The 15,131-nt window shown below is 41.7% G+C and overlaps 1 protein-coding gene across 1 annotated transcript in view; it reads left to right on the plus strand.

The window, feature by feature from the left end:
• Nucleotides 1-3,539, plus strand: part of CREG2 (cellular repressor of E1A stimulated genes 2) — a 38,358-nt gene extending 34,819 nt beyond the window's left edge. The window contains exon 4 of the mRNA XM_046662247.1: nt 335-3,539. Coding sequence (XP_046518203.1) covers nt 335-482 — 148 coding nt within the window. The 3' untranslated portion in view covers nt 483-3,539. The remainder of the gene's footprint in view (nt 1-334) is intronic.
• The last annotated feature ends 11,592 nt before the right edge of the window (nt 3,540-15,131 follow it).

Genomic DNA, 15,131 nt, shown 5'->3' on the forward strand with positions numbered 1-15,131 from the left:
ATGACAGTAAGGGGACCCAGCTTGAGAGGGCAAATGGCCCAGGAGGCATCACAGACCATCAGCAGTGGAACTGAGGAGCCTGACTCAAGACTTGAGCTGTTCCCCACACTGTGGGGACCACAGTTTCCTGCCTTCCTAAGGCTGCCCCAGACCCCACCCCTGGCTCCCTGGCTTTGGCCTCTGGCTGGTTTGAGCACATCTCAGTCCAAATGAGGCCTGGAGTCTGGAGGGTAATACGACCTGGCAAAGGCTACATGGAGCCTGACCTGTGCCCTGGGAGGCCGCACCCTCTGATAAGAACAGCTCTATAGTGACCCCTCCTTTGTTTCTGCAGACACCCGGTTATGAGGAAGTGGCCTCGGCAGTATGAATGGTTCTTTATGAAGATGAGGATAGAACATATCTGGCTTCAGAAATGGTATGGAGGAGTATCTGACATTTCAAGGGAGGAATATTTCAAAGCAGTTCCAAGAAAGGCCTGATGGACTAAGAAGAATGTCCTCGGTGCTTGCGTAAAATGAAAACCTTTTAAGTGAAGCTGCCAGCCAGCTACTGACTGCTGTCTCTTTGTTGAAGGGTTGAGGGCAGCCCTGTCATCCTTATAGCAGCACGAAAGAGGGTGACCAGGGAACCCTGCACTAGACCAGAAATTCAAGTGGTCGTTTGCAAATCCCCAGCTCATCCAGGTACTTCACATACATAGTCTCTGTTGACGTTGTATTCGGTCCAGACTCACCTATTTGGGAATCATTGTTGGTTGTCAAAGTGAGATGTTGAGACAGTTACTGTTCCATTCTTTAAGACAATAAAAAATTATGCTTGTATGTACAATGTGATTGCTTTGTATTGTGAGAGTATTTTTGTTGCTTGCTGTGCCAAAGGCAGTGTCTTGGTTCTCAGCTCATTGCAACCACAACGGAACTAAATATGCATCCCACAGCCCCCATGTGGTGTTTAGGGGGCGGGCAGAGGATTGTTTGTCTGCGGATTACTCATCATGCCACTGGAATGCGCGTGCATTATTGTCACCTTTGCTGGAGTGTATTGGTCACTTCTGAAGCTTTTTTCCCACTGTACCATGACAAACAGCATGAGGCCCCCCAGCATTGTGCACAGCCCTGTTCTGTGTAGCAGGCCATGGCAGTACCTTGAAGAGGAGAAACAGCTTCAGCATCAAGCTCCCAGATCCCACTGCTAACGCTTCTGACAGAGGGCTCCCTTCTCCTAGCCATGAGGAGTGGCCCAAAGTAAGGTACACCTACTTCTGTGGTGTGTAGAGAGGAGAGGGGAGAGGGCAAGCCCGGGAAGGAAGCACAGGCAACAGATAGGAGAAGGAAGGAAAGAAGTTAGTAACTGCGGTCGCACTCCCTGCCCAGCCTTGGGCCGGGCCCTTCACGGGATCACCTCATTTAAGCCGTACCACCAAGACACATATCATCATTGCTACTCACAGGCAGGAAAACTGAGGCTCAGAGAGGCTAAGTCAACGTCTGACTCCAGAACTCACTGCACACAATGAGCAGAGTGGTGCCTGCAAGATTTCTAGCTTTAAGATCAAGACAAAGAGTTACTGAAATGCACAGGTGGTCGTTGAACCAGGAACTTCAGGAAAGTGATAACTAACCTGCCTGTGGATGATTTGCCACTGCTTCCTACCAAAACAAAAGAAGTCTCTGCGATTGGATTCTTACTACAGACTTAAAATTTTCTACAGTTTTTATGCAGGAGCTCCTCACGTTTGCAAGAAACTACATTGTACCTGTGTACACACCAAGGCCTGCAAGGACCCATGTGTACACATAGCCCAGGCCTCTTATATTGAGTCTGTAGAGGATCTGGTACTCAGTTTTTTGTCTTTTTATAAAGGCTATAAACTCTCTTTGGTGGGTTAGGTGTGTTGTATAAGATAAAAACACAACACTATATATAGGAAACATACATTTTTAAAATAAATAAAAGCGTTATTAATGGTGTTATTTTTGTTTAAAAAATTAAGACATGAAGGGAGTCTGAGTTGTCAATATATTTTTTTAAGTGTCTGTTACTAAAAGCATAGTAAGATGCATAGAATTCCTTATTTATCAAAAGTCAGTTCTGAAAAGAGCTTCTAACAATAGAAATTTCTAATACATAAGAATAAGGTAACTTTGAGGATATTTCATATTTTCAGAGTTTAAAATTATTGGTACCCCCAATTTAGAGGTAAGAGGGGAAAATTGGAAGAACAAACAGCATACTCCAGAAGTCAAACTGAAACCTAAATTCTGTGAGCATCACTGCCTCCTGGTGCTGCCTTACGGACAATGTTCCTGTGCTTGGTTTGCTTTTATAATCAGGTTCCACTTAGCTCATTAAAGGTCACTCTGCTGCTTCAAGGGGCTTTGCAGTATAGGTGCCATTTGTAAACACCGATGAATGTTATCATCATCAGTTATTTATCTAAATTACAGGAAATGAAAACTAAACAGGTTGGATATTAGAAGAGTATTGAAAATGCATCTTTTTGAGAATGATGGGCCCCATTCAGGCCAGTAAGTTTCAGCAAATGTCTGGAAATTTACATTGATTAAAATTTTAAAGTCTGTACTGGAAGTTATTGACATGGCAATAAGGCAAGAAAAAGAAATAAAATACATATGATTGGAAAGAAAGAAAGAAATGTATCCCTATTTACAAGTGACGTGATTGTCTGCATAGAAAATTCCAAAGAATATATTTTGAAAAAAAAGCTCCTAAAACTAGTAAGGGAGTTCAGCAAGGTCTCAGGATACAGGATCAGCACACAAAATTTAATCACATTTCTGTATATTAATAATGAACAAAGTGGAAACCAAAATTAAAAACACAATACCATTTAAATCACTTCAAAGAAATACTTAGGTATAAATTTAACAAAACATACAGGATCTAAAGGCTTAAAATTAAAAGATTCTAATGAAAGAAATCAAAGACCTACACAAACGAAGAGACATATCATGTTCATGAATTGGAAGACACAAAATAGTAAAGATGTTAATTCTCCCCAGATTCATCTATAGGTTTAATGCAATTTCTATCAAAATCCCAGCAAGGTTTTTGTAGACATATTCAAGCTTATTCTAAACGTTCCGAGGCAGAGGCCTTGGAACAGCTAAAGCAATCTTGTAAAAGAAGAGCAAGTAGGAGAAATCACTCTATCCAATAGAAAGATTTATTATGCAGCTACGGTAATCAAGACAGTGTGGTATTGATGGAGGCATAGGCTCATAGATCAATGGAATAGCATAGAGAAGCTAGAAATAGAGCCAGGCAAACATGCTCAACTGATCTTTCATAAAGGTACAAAAGCAATTCAGGGGAAGCAGGAGAGACCTTTCAATAAATGTGCTGCAGGAATTGGATAGCCATAGGCAAATAAAAAGCACCTCAACCTAAACTTCATACCTTGTACAAAAATTAACTCCAAATAGATCATAACCCTAAACATAAAATGTAAAACTATAAAACATTTTTTTAAAAATAGAAAATCTCTGGGACCCAAGGCTAAGCAAAGAGTTCTTAGACTTGACACCAAAAGCACAATCCATAAAAGGAAAGTTTGATAAATTAGACTTCATCAAAATTTTAAACTTTTGCTCTACAAAAGATCATGTGAAGAGAATGAAAAGACAGGCTACATACTGGGAAAAAAATATTTGCAAACCACACATCTGACAAAGGACTGGTATCTAGAATGGATGGAGAACTCTCAAAGCTCAACAGTTGTTTTAAAAACCCAATTAGAAAATGAAGACCATGAACAAACATTTCACTGGAGAGGATATACAAATGGCAAATAAGCACATGGAAAGATGCTCGACATCATTAGTCATTAGGGAACTGCAAATTAAAACCACAATGAAATACCACTATGCACCCACCAAAATTGCTAAAATATAGTAACAACACCAAACATTGGCAAGAACGCAGAGCAACTGGATCAGTCATATATAGCTGGTGGGAATGCAAAATGGAACAGCCACTCTGGAAAACCATTTGGCAGTTTCTTATAAAACTAAACATGCAACTGCCATACCACTCAGCAATTACACTGTTGGGCATTTATCCCAGAGAAATTAAAAGTTATGTTCACACAAACACTTGTACATGAATGTTCATAGCAGCTTTATTCATAATATTCAAAAACTGTAAACAGTCAGATGTCCTTTAATGGGTGGCTGGGGAAACAAACTGTGATACATCCATGCCATGGAATACTACTCAGCAATAAAAATAATTTCTGATACAAGCCACAACTTGGATGAATCTCCAGAGAATTGTGCTGAGTGGAAAAGCCAATGCCAAAAGGATACATATTGCATAATACCATTTATATAACATTTTGAAATGCAAAATCCTAGAAATGGAGAACAGAGTCAGGGATCCCAAGGAGGAAAATAGAGAAGGAGAGAGGTGCGTGTGATTATAAAAGGGTAACGGAAGGGATCCTTGTGATGATGGAAATGTTCCATATCTGGACCACATCGATGTCAAAATCCAGGTTGTGATACTGTACTATAGTTTTGCAAGATGTTACCATTGGGGGAAACTGGGTAAAAGTCACCTAGGATCTCATTGTACTGTTTCTTACAGTTGCATGTGAATCTACAATTATCTGCAATTATCTCAGCATCTACAATTATCTCAGAATAAAAAATTTAATATAAACAAAATTTAAGGCTTAGCTTAAATAAGGCATTTACGCTCTCTCTCTTGTTGGTCCCTAATGAAATGAAGAACTGAACTATGTGCCAAAACCTAGCAGAAAAGACAACAACAGTTCTCTTTTGTTAACCATTAATATATGCATTTGCGGAAGAGAGAGAAGATTTCTTTAAAAGTTTTCTAAATGTATTCAATTTAATATTGAATACAAATTAATAAGAATTCAACACATCTGCTGTATAGATCTTGGGTGGGACACTTAGAAGGGGAGGATATTTTCAAGTTTCCGACACAGACATGTTGAGTAAGCTACGCGTGTGTGTAGGTATCTGAATCTACACATAATGATGCTCCACTGATCTTTATAGCAAAGAACCATATTTCCAGTAATCTTCCTCTAAGTAGTCTGGGAAAGAATTCTTCTTTTGTTTCTGAGAATAAGTTATATCCTGACCCCCATTTTATTATTTACAGCGATTGTACATGTCCATGACGTTGACATAGAAAGTGTAATTCTTTTTTTTTTAGTGTAATTCTGATGTTACTAGTTTCACTATGTCTTGTATATACTGATTCACCAAAAGAGTTGGTTCTTTTGGTTGAAAGGTATTTCTGCAATTTTTCCAGAAAGTCTGTATTTCATTTTTAATAATTTAACCATCAAATACTGTTCAGAAAATAAAACTTCCCTAGAATAATTTGTTGATGCTTATTTGATTGCTATAACAGTAACTCAGTTATTATAAGATTTGAATTGTAATGAAGCTTGGTTTGTGCTATGTAATGCATGTGGAGTGTCAAATCTATTTTCAAAACTAGATGTGTTTATTTAACCAAAGACTATTTCATTCATGATATGATTTCCATGCTTGATTAAATAAAATTATGATATTTATATATAGTCCTTTTGCGTAATATGACAACTTGACATTATTAGGTTTCTAAGAAAATAGACGCTGCTTCAATAAATCAGCAGTTAAATTTCCAATAGAAAGAAAAAAAAGAATTAGCCAGGTGACTTTTGTTGATAGGATTTTTTAAGGCTCTCAGTACAATGCACTTAATTTGCTGACATGACAATGCTGATGGAGCCACACTTCAGTGTTCCCACTCTTGGAAGTATTTGCCATTTTTAGCATAAGTTGTTATTCCTAGAGTTCAGGGCTACGAAAAGCTCCCTTTCACTAATTAGAAAACATGCCCAAGGGGTCACACATGGAGTGTGGCAAAAAATGACACGGTGCCCACAAGAGTGATCAGTCAGTCCCGCAGCTTCCCAAGACCACACACCAACTCTCCGGCTTCTCAGAGGTGTTCTCATCCTCCACGGAGGGTGACCAATTGGCCCATAGTCCCCGGACGCAGGGTTCCCAGGACATGGGACTTTCAGTGCTGAACTCAGGAGAGTCCTGGGTGAACTGAGATGAACTGGTCCCCCTACCTCCATTCCACCTCAGGCCCCATGTCCTGAGCAGCTCATCCGGAACTGACTGGCCTCGGAAACCGTGCACTCAGACGTCTCCCTCAACCCCACCCACTCTCCTTCCAGCCCTCTTTCCTGCTGCCAGAGCCCTGACTGGATAGCTGCTTTTCTGGTCAAGCAGAGCATTTACAGGGACACAAAAGTTATTATGTCTCGGTTTGCTGATGCGGCACCCAGGCAGGAAGGGCTCCATCTTGGGCCTAGAAGTTTATTTCAACAGAGGGGACTGACCACCTGGCGGGATTGCAGTGGAGAACAAAGCCCTGCTTTCTGGAAGCTTAGTTTTGTAAACAAACAGATATTTAAGCCAGGCGACCTGGTCAAGTCTATGGATTCTGCTCCAGCTCTTCAGCCAGTATCCTCAACATGCCCACTGTTTTATGTTGGGACCACATGGCAACCCCAGCCCTGGATAAATTCAGTGTTTGTCTCTGCAGCTAAATATTAGCAGAGAGAAGCTACAACCACAAAGATCTGTCCCACCTTAAATCCGGGCTCCACATCCTCAAGTGGGCCCTCTATCCCGCCCAGGGAAGCCAGCCCAGTTCTCCTCCAGCGCGCCCATTCTCTTAAGCAGCTGTTTCCAGTATTCTCCTCGTCTTCAGCCCTGGGAGCCCACACCCTCTTCCCCTCGCTGCCAGCCAAAAAAACGTGCTTCCCGGAGAATCTGAGGCCTTCAGATGAGCACTCCCTAACCTCCTCTCAGAATCTTCTGTTCCTCCTTTCCTCCTCCTCTCCCGACACTCTCCTGCCGGGTGATTTTCTGGCACTGCTGCCCAGATGCGGGCAGGAGCGAGGCTAGGCTTACCGGAGGCGGAAGCAGGTGCGATGGAGGATGAGACAAGGATGAGTTTAGGGTGTCTTTTAAGGGTGGCTGACATGCCGCATCGTGGGAGCTAAGCTGGGGAAGGAAGGATGGTAGGAATTGAAGGCGGGGGAGGCTGATGCACAGAGGAAGTGGACCGTCAGGGGACCCAGTAAAGCACAGAACAGCTGCAGTGGGGTGATAGAGCCACCAGCTGGAAGGCCGGGTCCCTGTGACCAGAGTGAGCTGTGTGAGCCAAGGGCTATGGCAGAGGCCAGGCTGCCGCTGTGGGAATGGCGGCTGAGGTGTCCAGAGGACCGTGGTCGGGGGGAGCCAGAGGCTGGGTCAGTGAGTGGAGGGTGAGAAGAGGTGAGGAGATGCTGGCAGGGAGGAGGGACAGAGGCTGACACGGGGCCTGGAGCCCACGGGGGAGTGTTGTCAACTCTGGCTGAGGTTTACCTGCAGTCACGAGCTTGAAAGGAGCAGGGGTCTCTTGTTCTATCTTTTTACTGGGGGAGTAATGATTTGCAAAGCACCAACATAGCCTTTAAAATAGGCTGGCATAGCTTGAATCTACTGTTTCTGTTTTGTGAATTTGGGAAACTAATGAATCCTTTGCATCTCTGTTTCCTCACGTGTAAAATAGGATAATTATAACACCATGCCTGGCACAGCATAAGGAGACGGTGGCATTATACGGCTTACTATTTTCACATTGTATTTAGTCATTTGTCCACGTGTCACTGTCCTCAGCAAGACTCTGAGCTACCTAAGGGGGCTGATTTCACCGGCCCATTTGTGGCTCATGTTAAGTGCTGCACAACGGCTGTGGCAAGAGCAGACTGATTCTCTGTGGGCTTGGGGCCAGAGCCCCTCCCCAGGGCTCCGTGTGTCCCTTTCACCCACACATTGCCTCCTCTCCTCCTCCTGCTGTGGGTCTACTCCCTCACCTCCCTGCTCCTCCCTGAGGTCTTCATCCTCCCAACCATTTCCAGATAAAACTGCCGACCTCCCAGAGCCGCTGAGAAAACTTTGCAGCTTCCAAACCTGGCGAGTTTCACTACAGCAGTGGCAAAGGGTCGCTGCGCCACCCGGTGGCTATCCCCGGGAACTTCATCTTTCTCCGAACCCGGAATCCAGGTGAGAGAGAACCCTGAGTCCAGAATGCATAATCCAGGCCAGAAAGAAGCCGTGGGCCATGCAGCCGCGCTTAGTGAAGTAGCCATGGTGGACACACGTGCACACCGAGCTCTCCGCTTGAAAACATACACAGATAAATGTTTTCCCGCACATGACAGTGATGAGGTTCCAGGCTGCCCCAGGGAGAGAAGCCCAAAGCATTCTGGCCTACATGCCAATCTATATCATCCTCCAGGAAGTATAGGACGTCCTGACCTGATTTGACCTGACTCATATCCAGTTATATGACTGCCAGATAACCAGACCCCACCTGCACTGATATCATTTTAATGACTTTCTTACGTGATCTTTCATTTGTCTTGTAAAGAAATAACTCACATACCTATGCTTATAAATTTAGCCCCACCCTCAACCCTTCAGCTCTTCACTGCCCATAGTCCTGTCCCCATGCTATTTTCTGAATAAAATAAGAGCGCTACTACCAGACCTTGAGAGTCCAAGAAATCTTTCTTTCGATTCCTCGGCTCGCTGAGCCTGCATCAACAGGACAAACACACAAATTCTTTATTACATTCTGATAGTGATATATTATTGAATAATTACTAATTATTTATATTTTAATTATTTATAAATAATGATTTAACTACAGCAGTCACTATAACTGAATCCTGCTATGAGCTAGGTATTTTGCATACTTTTTAAAAATCTCATTTAGTTTTTACATCCACCCTGCAGGAAGAAAATGCTTCAGTTTTCCACATGGAAAACCCACAGCTTAGCAAGCTCTCAGACTGAGCTCCAGGGACCCAGGACCAGGTAGGGGACCCAGCGGATACCAGACCCAGGACTGTCTGACTCCAACCCCCATGCCCTCCTCTCTATGCTTTGGGGGTTTCAAGAAGAACCCAGTCAGATCCACATAGAGTACCTTCCCTTCCCTTCCTTCTCGGCCCAGTTGAGTTCCTGATGTGGCCTCAGGCTCAGGCAGGAGCTGCTTCCAGCAGATGCAAGAACCGTAAATCAGTAGGGAATTTACTAAGAGCCCTGTGTTAGCCCTTCAAAGCTGTAGCTTACTTAGTCCTCACAGCAACCCTGGGCGGTAGCCCCTCATTCTCTCTAATTGCCAAGTGGGAAAACCTGCCCTGAGTCACTGCTGGTAATGGGTGGCACCCATGCGAGCCCAGACTGCCACTTCCACCCGCTGAATCACCACCCAACAGTCCGCCCAGGCTTCTTTACGAATTTTCAGTATCAAATGGTGATTTGAATTTTGATTTTGATTCAATAATACTTACAAAAACAATAATTCAGTTGTGGACTCGTGGCCTCCAGCTGGGCAGTAGGAGCTTTTGCCGTCTTCCCTACCCCCACCTCCCCAACCCCTACTTCCTCCTGGGTCTTTGGCCTTTCCAGCCCTTCCAACCCCTTTGTAGCTAAGTGCCTGCACTAAACCCCTCTTTCGTTGAAATGTCTGGAGTGTTTCTGTTTTCCCACTTGGACGCTGACTGACGTCCCTTCTAACATAAAAGAAATGTTCATGGCATTGAGCTCATGGAATATAAAAATATTTGTTCTATCATGACTGTGATGCCAGCCCTGACATCGGTTCCCCCACATTAAACCCAGCATATATGGGGTTAAAACCAAGGCGTCTTTTCCCTGCTTACTCCCTGGCTCCAGAATCTACTATCTGCCATGGAGACAAACAGCCAAAGTTGCCCACCTGCGAATTCCCTCATCATCTCCTCTTCCCTGCAAACAGCGTCCCAAGGCTGAACGCAGGCTGGTGGGAAAGCTCCGACCGACCGGCAAGGCCACTGACTTCCCCCCCATCTACAAGCAGCCACATTCCTCACAAAACCTTTAAAACTCCTCACCTCCCCTCTTTCGGGGAGACGAGACGAAACGAGATAAATTTGAGGGCTCACTCTAGTCTCCTGGCTGATATCACCCAAAATAAAAACGCTTTCCTTGCCATAAGCCTGGCGTCCAGTTTTTATTTGGCCCGTCCTGTGTGGCCGGTAAAGAACCTATGTTTGTAGGCGGTAACAATTATGTATCACATTTCCCAAGTCATCATAAAATATTTTAATTACTTTTAAAACCATGCTCTGGATCTTTCTTATATGAATGCCACTTTTTTACAGATAGTTTTGAAAGGATTGTGTAGTTCACCTAAAAGTATTGGGAACAATAAAACGGTATGACTGTTTTGGGTTTGTTTGTTTTTTAACATAGCAATTATTTTTATTGTATTCATGTACAGTGTATTACATTCTGCAAAGTAGCTGGTGATTGTTTTTTATAAAGACTTAAACAATTCTTTCTCCAGACACTAATTTTAGAAAGGAAAACTCTGCCCTGCCATGAACCTGGCTGGATAATAGACAAAGCCAGCTGCAAAGTTAGCTGGAAACAGTGTTTCATCCAAGGTCATGCTACAGCTGTAAATCGTCCTAACAAACCGCCTTCTGAGTGACTTCTGCTTTCTTAGTGACAAATCTTGTTCTAAAATCACCAGCTGTCAGAAACTTTGCTGTTTGAAATCAAATCGGTAAGAATGAAACATTCCCCTTTTGCCTGGCAGATCTGTCTCACCCCCAAATTACCCCTAAACTAGCAACTTCCTAGACAAGACATTACATAGCTATCTTAACTTCATAATTTCCAAGAACCAGGACCCTGAGTGGGCTTTGCAGTTTAGACCCAAAACTGACCCCTTACACACAGCCCTGTTTGCCTTGAGGCCGTTCAAACATGGCTTCATTTAAGTTTTACCTAAACTCCCTTCCCACAAATCAAGTAATCACCTTCTCTCTTTCTTTCTTTGGTGAAATGCCCCGGGGCTCTGTGGCACTCAGTCTCCTTCATTTCCACGAGCCCATAAACCTGACTTTGTCTAACGTGAGGTTTGTCCTGATGGCCTTTGACTGAGCAGGCTCCGACTGTATCCACAGACCCAAATATTTCCACTTGATAAATAGGGCCCCCTACACTCCTTCCCAGCCACCAAGGAAGCGGAATTATTATTCCAGGGTTGTCTGATAAGCAGATGATAACAGATGAAAACAATAGAATGGATTGGAAGGGGTCATTCCCCTAAATTCAGAGACAGGCAGACGAGATCATCATTATTCCTCACCAGAGAATGAATGCAGCCAAATTGCTCTTATAACCAGATTTGGTGGCTCCCTCCCTAGGAGACAGTGATGAGTAAATGCTTGATATCTCTAATGAAGCTGTATTTCAAGGAGTATAAGCCATGAGACATTCTGTCTCCAACAATTTATTATGTGTTGATTTAATTAGAACTACACAGTAAGTTTTGAGAAAGTCCTGCCACAGCAACCAATGATTTCCATACAGTCTGCTTAGTTGGTTTAGATTGTATCTCGGTGTTCTAGTAACCTATTGCTGTGTAACAAGTTACCCCAAAACCTAGCAGCTTAACACAACAAACATTGATTAGATCACAGTTTCTGAGGCCAGGAATTCTCATTAGGCCTCTTGCTAGAGTTTTTAGGGAATTTAAATCCAGATAAAAATAAAGTTAATATTAATCGTTTTTGAAGGGAGATATTATCTATTTAAATTAAGTTCATATGAATGCAACCTTGTGAAAGCTTTTGTTGTTGTTGTCCTTATTGTTGTCTGTGTTCTAGTATATCAGCATATTCATACTCCTCAGCTCTAGAATACAAATACATTCTGTGTTAGGATCCATAAGACGTAGAAATTGTGCAATTCAGAAGGAGAGAAAGTTTATAATAACATCAAAATATTTTAGGGAAATATAACAATTAATGGCTCATTTTGATTGTGCCCAAAGAAAAACTGATAAAACTAACTATATATATAAGCTATATATATATAATAGCAGTATAATTAATTTAGGATCCTGAAATGATCTTTTGCTTTATACAATGACCTCTGTTGCAATGCTCAGTTAATGTAAATCAGCCCATTTCTCCCCATAGGTTTTCTTTATTAAAAATAGAAAAGGTAAAGAGGAGAGACATTTTGAAAGTCTTTTCTATGAATGTAATTTATTCCAACTAGTATATTTTTATATTTGGTATAAAATTTAATGTGCATTCTAGCAACCTGTCGATATTTTTCAAACACCTCATCAGGACTTGGTAAAAGATAAGGCCATGTGGAGTACTGGCTGTGTCCAGGGCAGTGGACTCAAACAGACTTGAGGTTGAGCTCTGGCTACACCACTCACTAGCTTGTGACTTTGTGTTACCAAACCAAAGTGAGTTCACTTCTTGGTGAGTTGAAATCAAAACCTTCACCAGAAGTAGTTGTCACACAGCATACGATTTGTTTGCAGCAAATACAGAGACCACAGGGAGTCCCTTTCAAAGCCGTGGCTCCTTGAGCAAAGGAAAGCAGGGGCCTTTTATTTCATATGGGGAACGAATATTCAAAAGGGAAGTTTCGTTGTCTCCTGTAGAAGCGGGTAGAAGCTCTCACGGGTGTAATCTGAAAACACGCTTTCACGTCCATTTGTGTGTTGTGCTAATAAGGCTTAAGCTTCTCCTGGGGCAGAAATCTTAACATTAAAATGAAGCAAAGGTCACTTTTGGACACTTCTCAGCCCGTCTGTGCAGGCGTTGCTCTTGCAGAGGGGTTTGGACCAGTTCAGGGCGGTTGGTGATTGCATCTCTTAACATAACTGAAGAACAACTTTGAGGAAGAGTTAAGTGCTTTCAGAACCTCCTTCGAGTTACTTGGGGCACTTAGTCAGTGACACTTGGACAACCTAACCTCTCAGACCCTTCATTCTCTCAAAAGTAAACTGGGAATAATAATACAGAAATGCCATAGAGTTGTTCTGAAGACTAAATGAGATGTGTAAATAAACCCTCCTAGTGCTGTACCTGGGGTGTCACAATCATTCTTCAAGTAATAGCTGTAATTGCTACAGCCTTTCAGCACACGGAAAGACAGTATCGTCACGTACAAATGTAGAGCAACTTTCCATGTCCATTGGTCCATTCGAAAAATTGAAAATTCTATCAACACAAAAGAATAAGTAAGGGTAAGAATAAAGCTCTGCCTTGACAATATATTTCATTTCATTCTATATTTCATTTCCTTTCATTTTTCCGTTAGTCTGATATACCTTTGTCCATTCTTTATTTTTAGTCTTCCGGAATCATTTTGTCTTGGGTACGTTTCTTATTTGCACCAGGGAGGCTGAATTATTATTTTGGGCCTAGCATTATGGCTCAAAAATATTTTTGCCTGGGGGCCTTTAGGATTTATCTTTTTAAAAAATCTAAGGGCTTTATTGGGCAATGTCTCAGAGTTGATAGTTCTGGGTTAATTTCTTCAGTACCAATGGATAGGTCCTTTTTCTTTTCTGGCTGCCATTCCTGTCGTCGTCAAATTAACACTCAAATCCTCCAACTAACCAGATAGTTATCTTCTTGAATCAGAAGAGATCAACGCTTTGAATTAGCATATCAATTTGAATGCTAAACGCTAAAACATATTAGCTCTAACTAGCAACCTAAATATTGTGTGGAGAAACAGACTGTATAACAAATATCATAAAAATGAAAACAAATCTTCATTCACTTTCCATATGCTTTGTAAAAGTTACAGAAAACTAGTTTCTTTCTGACTATAAAATCAAATTGGAGTTGTTTAAGTTATTCAACATTGTTTGAGAAGTTGCTGGATGCTATCTTAATTTTTTTTAGTTGTTAATTATGAAGTATTGCAACATATAAGAGAAGATAACAGACATCCTTTCATGTAACAGCCATCCAGATGTAAAAGATGTTAACATTTTGCTTCAGATCTCTCGCTTAAAGAAATAAACTGGTAACTCACCAACCCTTTCCTCTCCCTTCTTTCTTCCTTTCCTCGTGGTCTCCACTAGCCAGCAGATGGCAAATATATCATCCTATGCTTATTTTCATACTTATCCAAACTCCGTGTGTACCCCACACAATTATAGTATTATTTTCTGTGCTTGAAAAATTAGCGTAACTTGAATCATATTGTCAGCATCCTTTTGCAACATTACGTTTTTATTATTTATCCCTGTTGTTACCTGTGGTAAGCAGACTAATGGCCCCCCAAGGATTTCCACATCCTAATCCCCAAAACCTCTGAATGGGTTGCCTTACATGACAAAAAGAACTTCGTAGTTGTGATCAAGTCAAGGATTTTGAGATAGGGAGATTATTCTGGATTATCTGGGTAAATCTAATGTAATCACAAGGGTCTTTATAAGTAAAAGAGGCAGGCAGGAGAGTCAGAGTCTGAGTGACTCCATGTGAAAACGACTCAACCCTCTACTGCTGGCTTTGAGAATGGAAGGGGCCACAAGCGAAGGAAAGTAGGCAGCTTCTAGAAGCTGGAAAAGGCAAGAAAATGGATTCTCCCTTAGAGCCTCCACAAAGGAACATAGCTGTGCTGACACTTTGATTTTAGCTCATTGGGAACTATTTTAGACTTCTGACCACCAAAACCTTAGGGTAATACATTCAAGTTCTTTCAAGCCACTAAGTTTGTGATGATTTGTTATAGCAGTGATAGGAAATTAATGCAGTACATAGCCCTGAAAAGTTAGCTCCCATGAAAAATCAGTAAAATGTAAAGGAAAGGATCCGGTTAAAAACAAAACTCAGTTCACACGAGTGAACTGGACCCTGCTCCATTCAATTAAATGAGGTGACATTGGAATATTTTCTAAAAATAATAATGATAATTGGTTTTTATTCTTTATGCCAGAGACCTAAGCAGTAAAAATGGGGAGAAATGAGAGAAAGTCTGACGTAGCCCCCCCTACACACACACACATACAATAAAAATAACTTTTCTTGCTATAAATTGGCATCATTATTACAGAAATTTGGTTTTTGGTAAAACGAGCCCAAAAAGTACTATATGTTTTGAAACTTGATGTCTAGATTAAAGACAAAATGTAATAAACAAAGGATATATTCTACCAGTATATGTAAAGTTGAAATTTCCAGACAAACTTAGAAGGATAGTCCT

Source organism: Equus quagga, chromosome 5, assembly GCF_021613505.1.
Source record: "Equus quagga isolate Etosha38 chromosome 5, UCLA_HA_Equagga_1.0, whole genome shotgun sequence".
Lineage (NCBI taxonomy): Eukaryota > Metazoa > Chordata > Mammalia > Perissodactyla > Equidae > Equus > Equus quagga.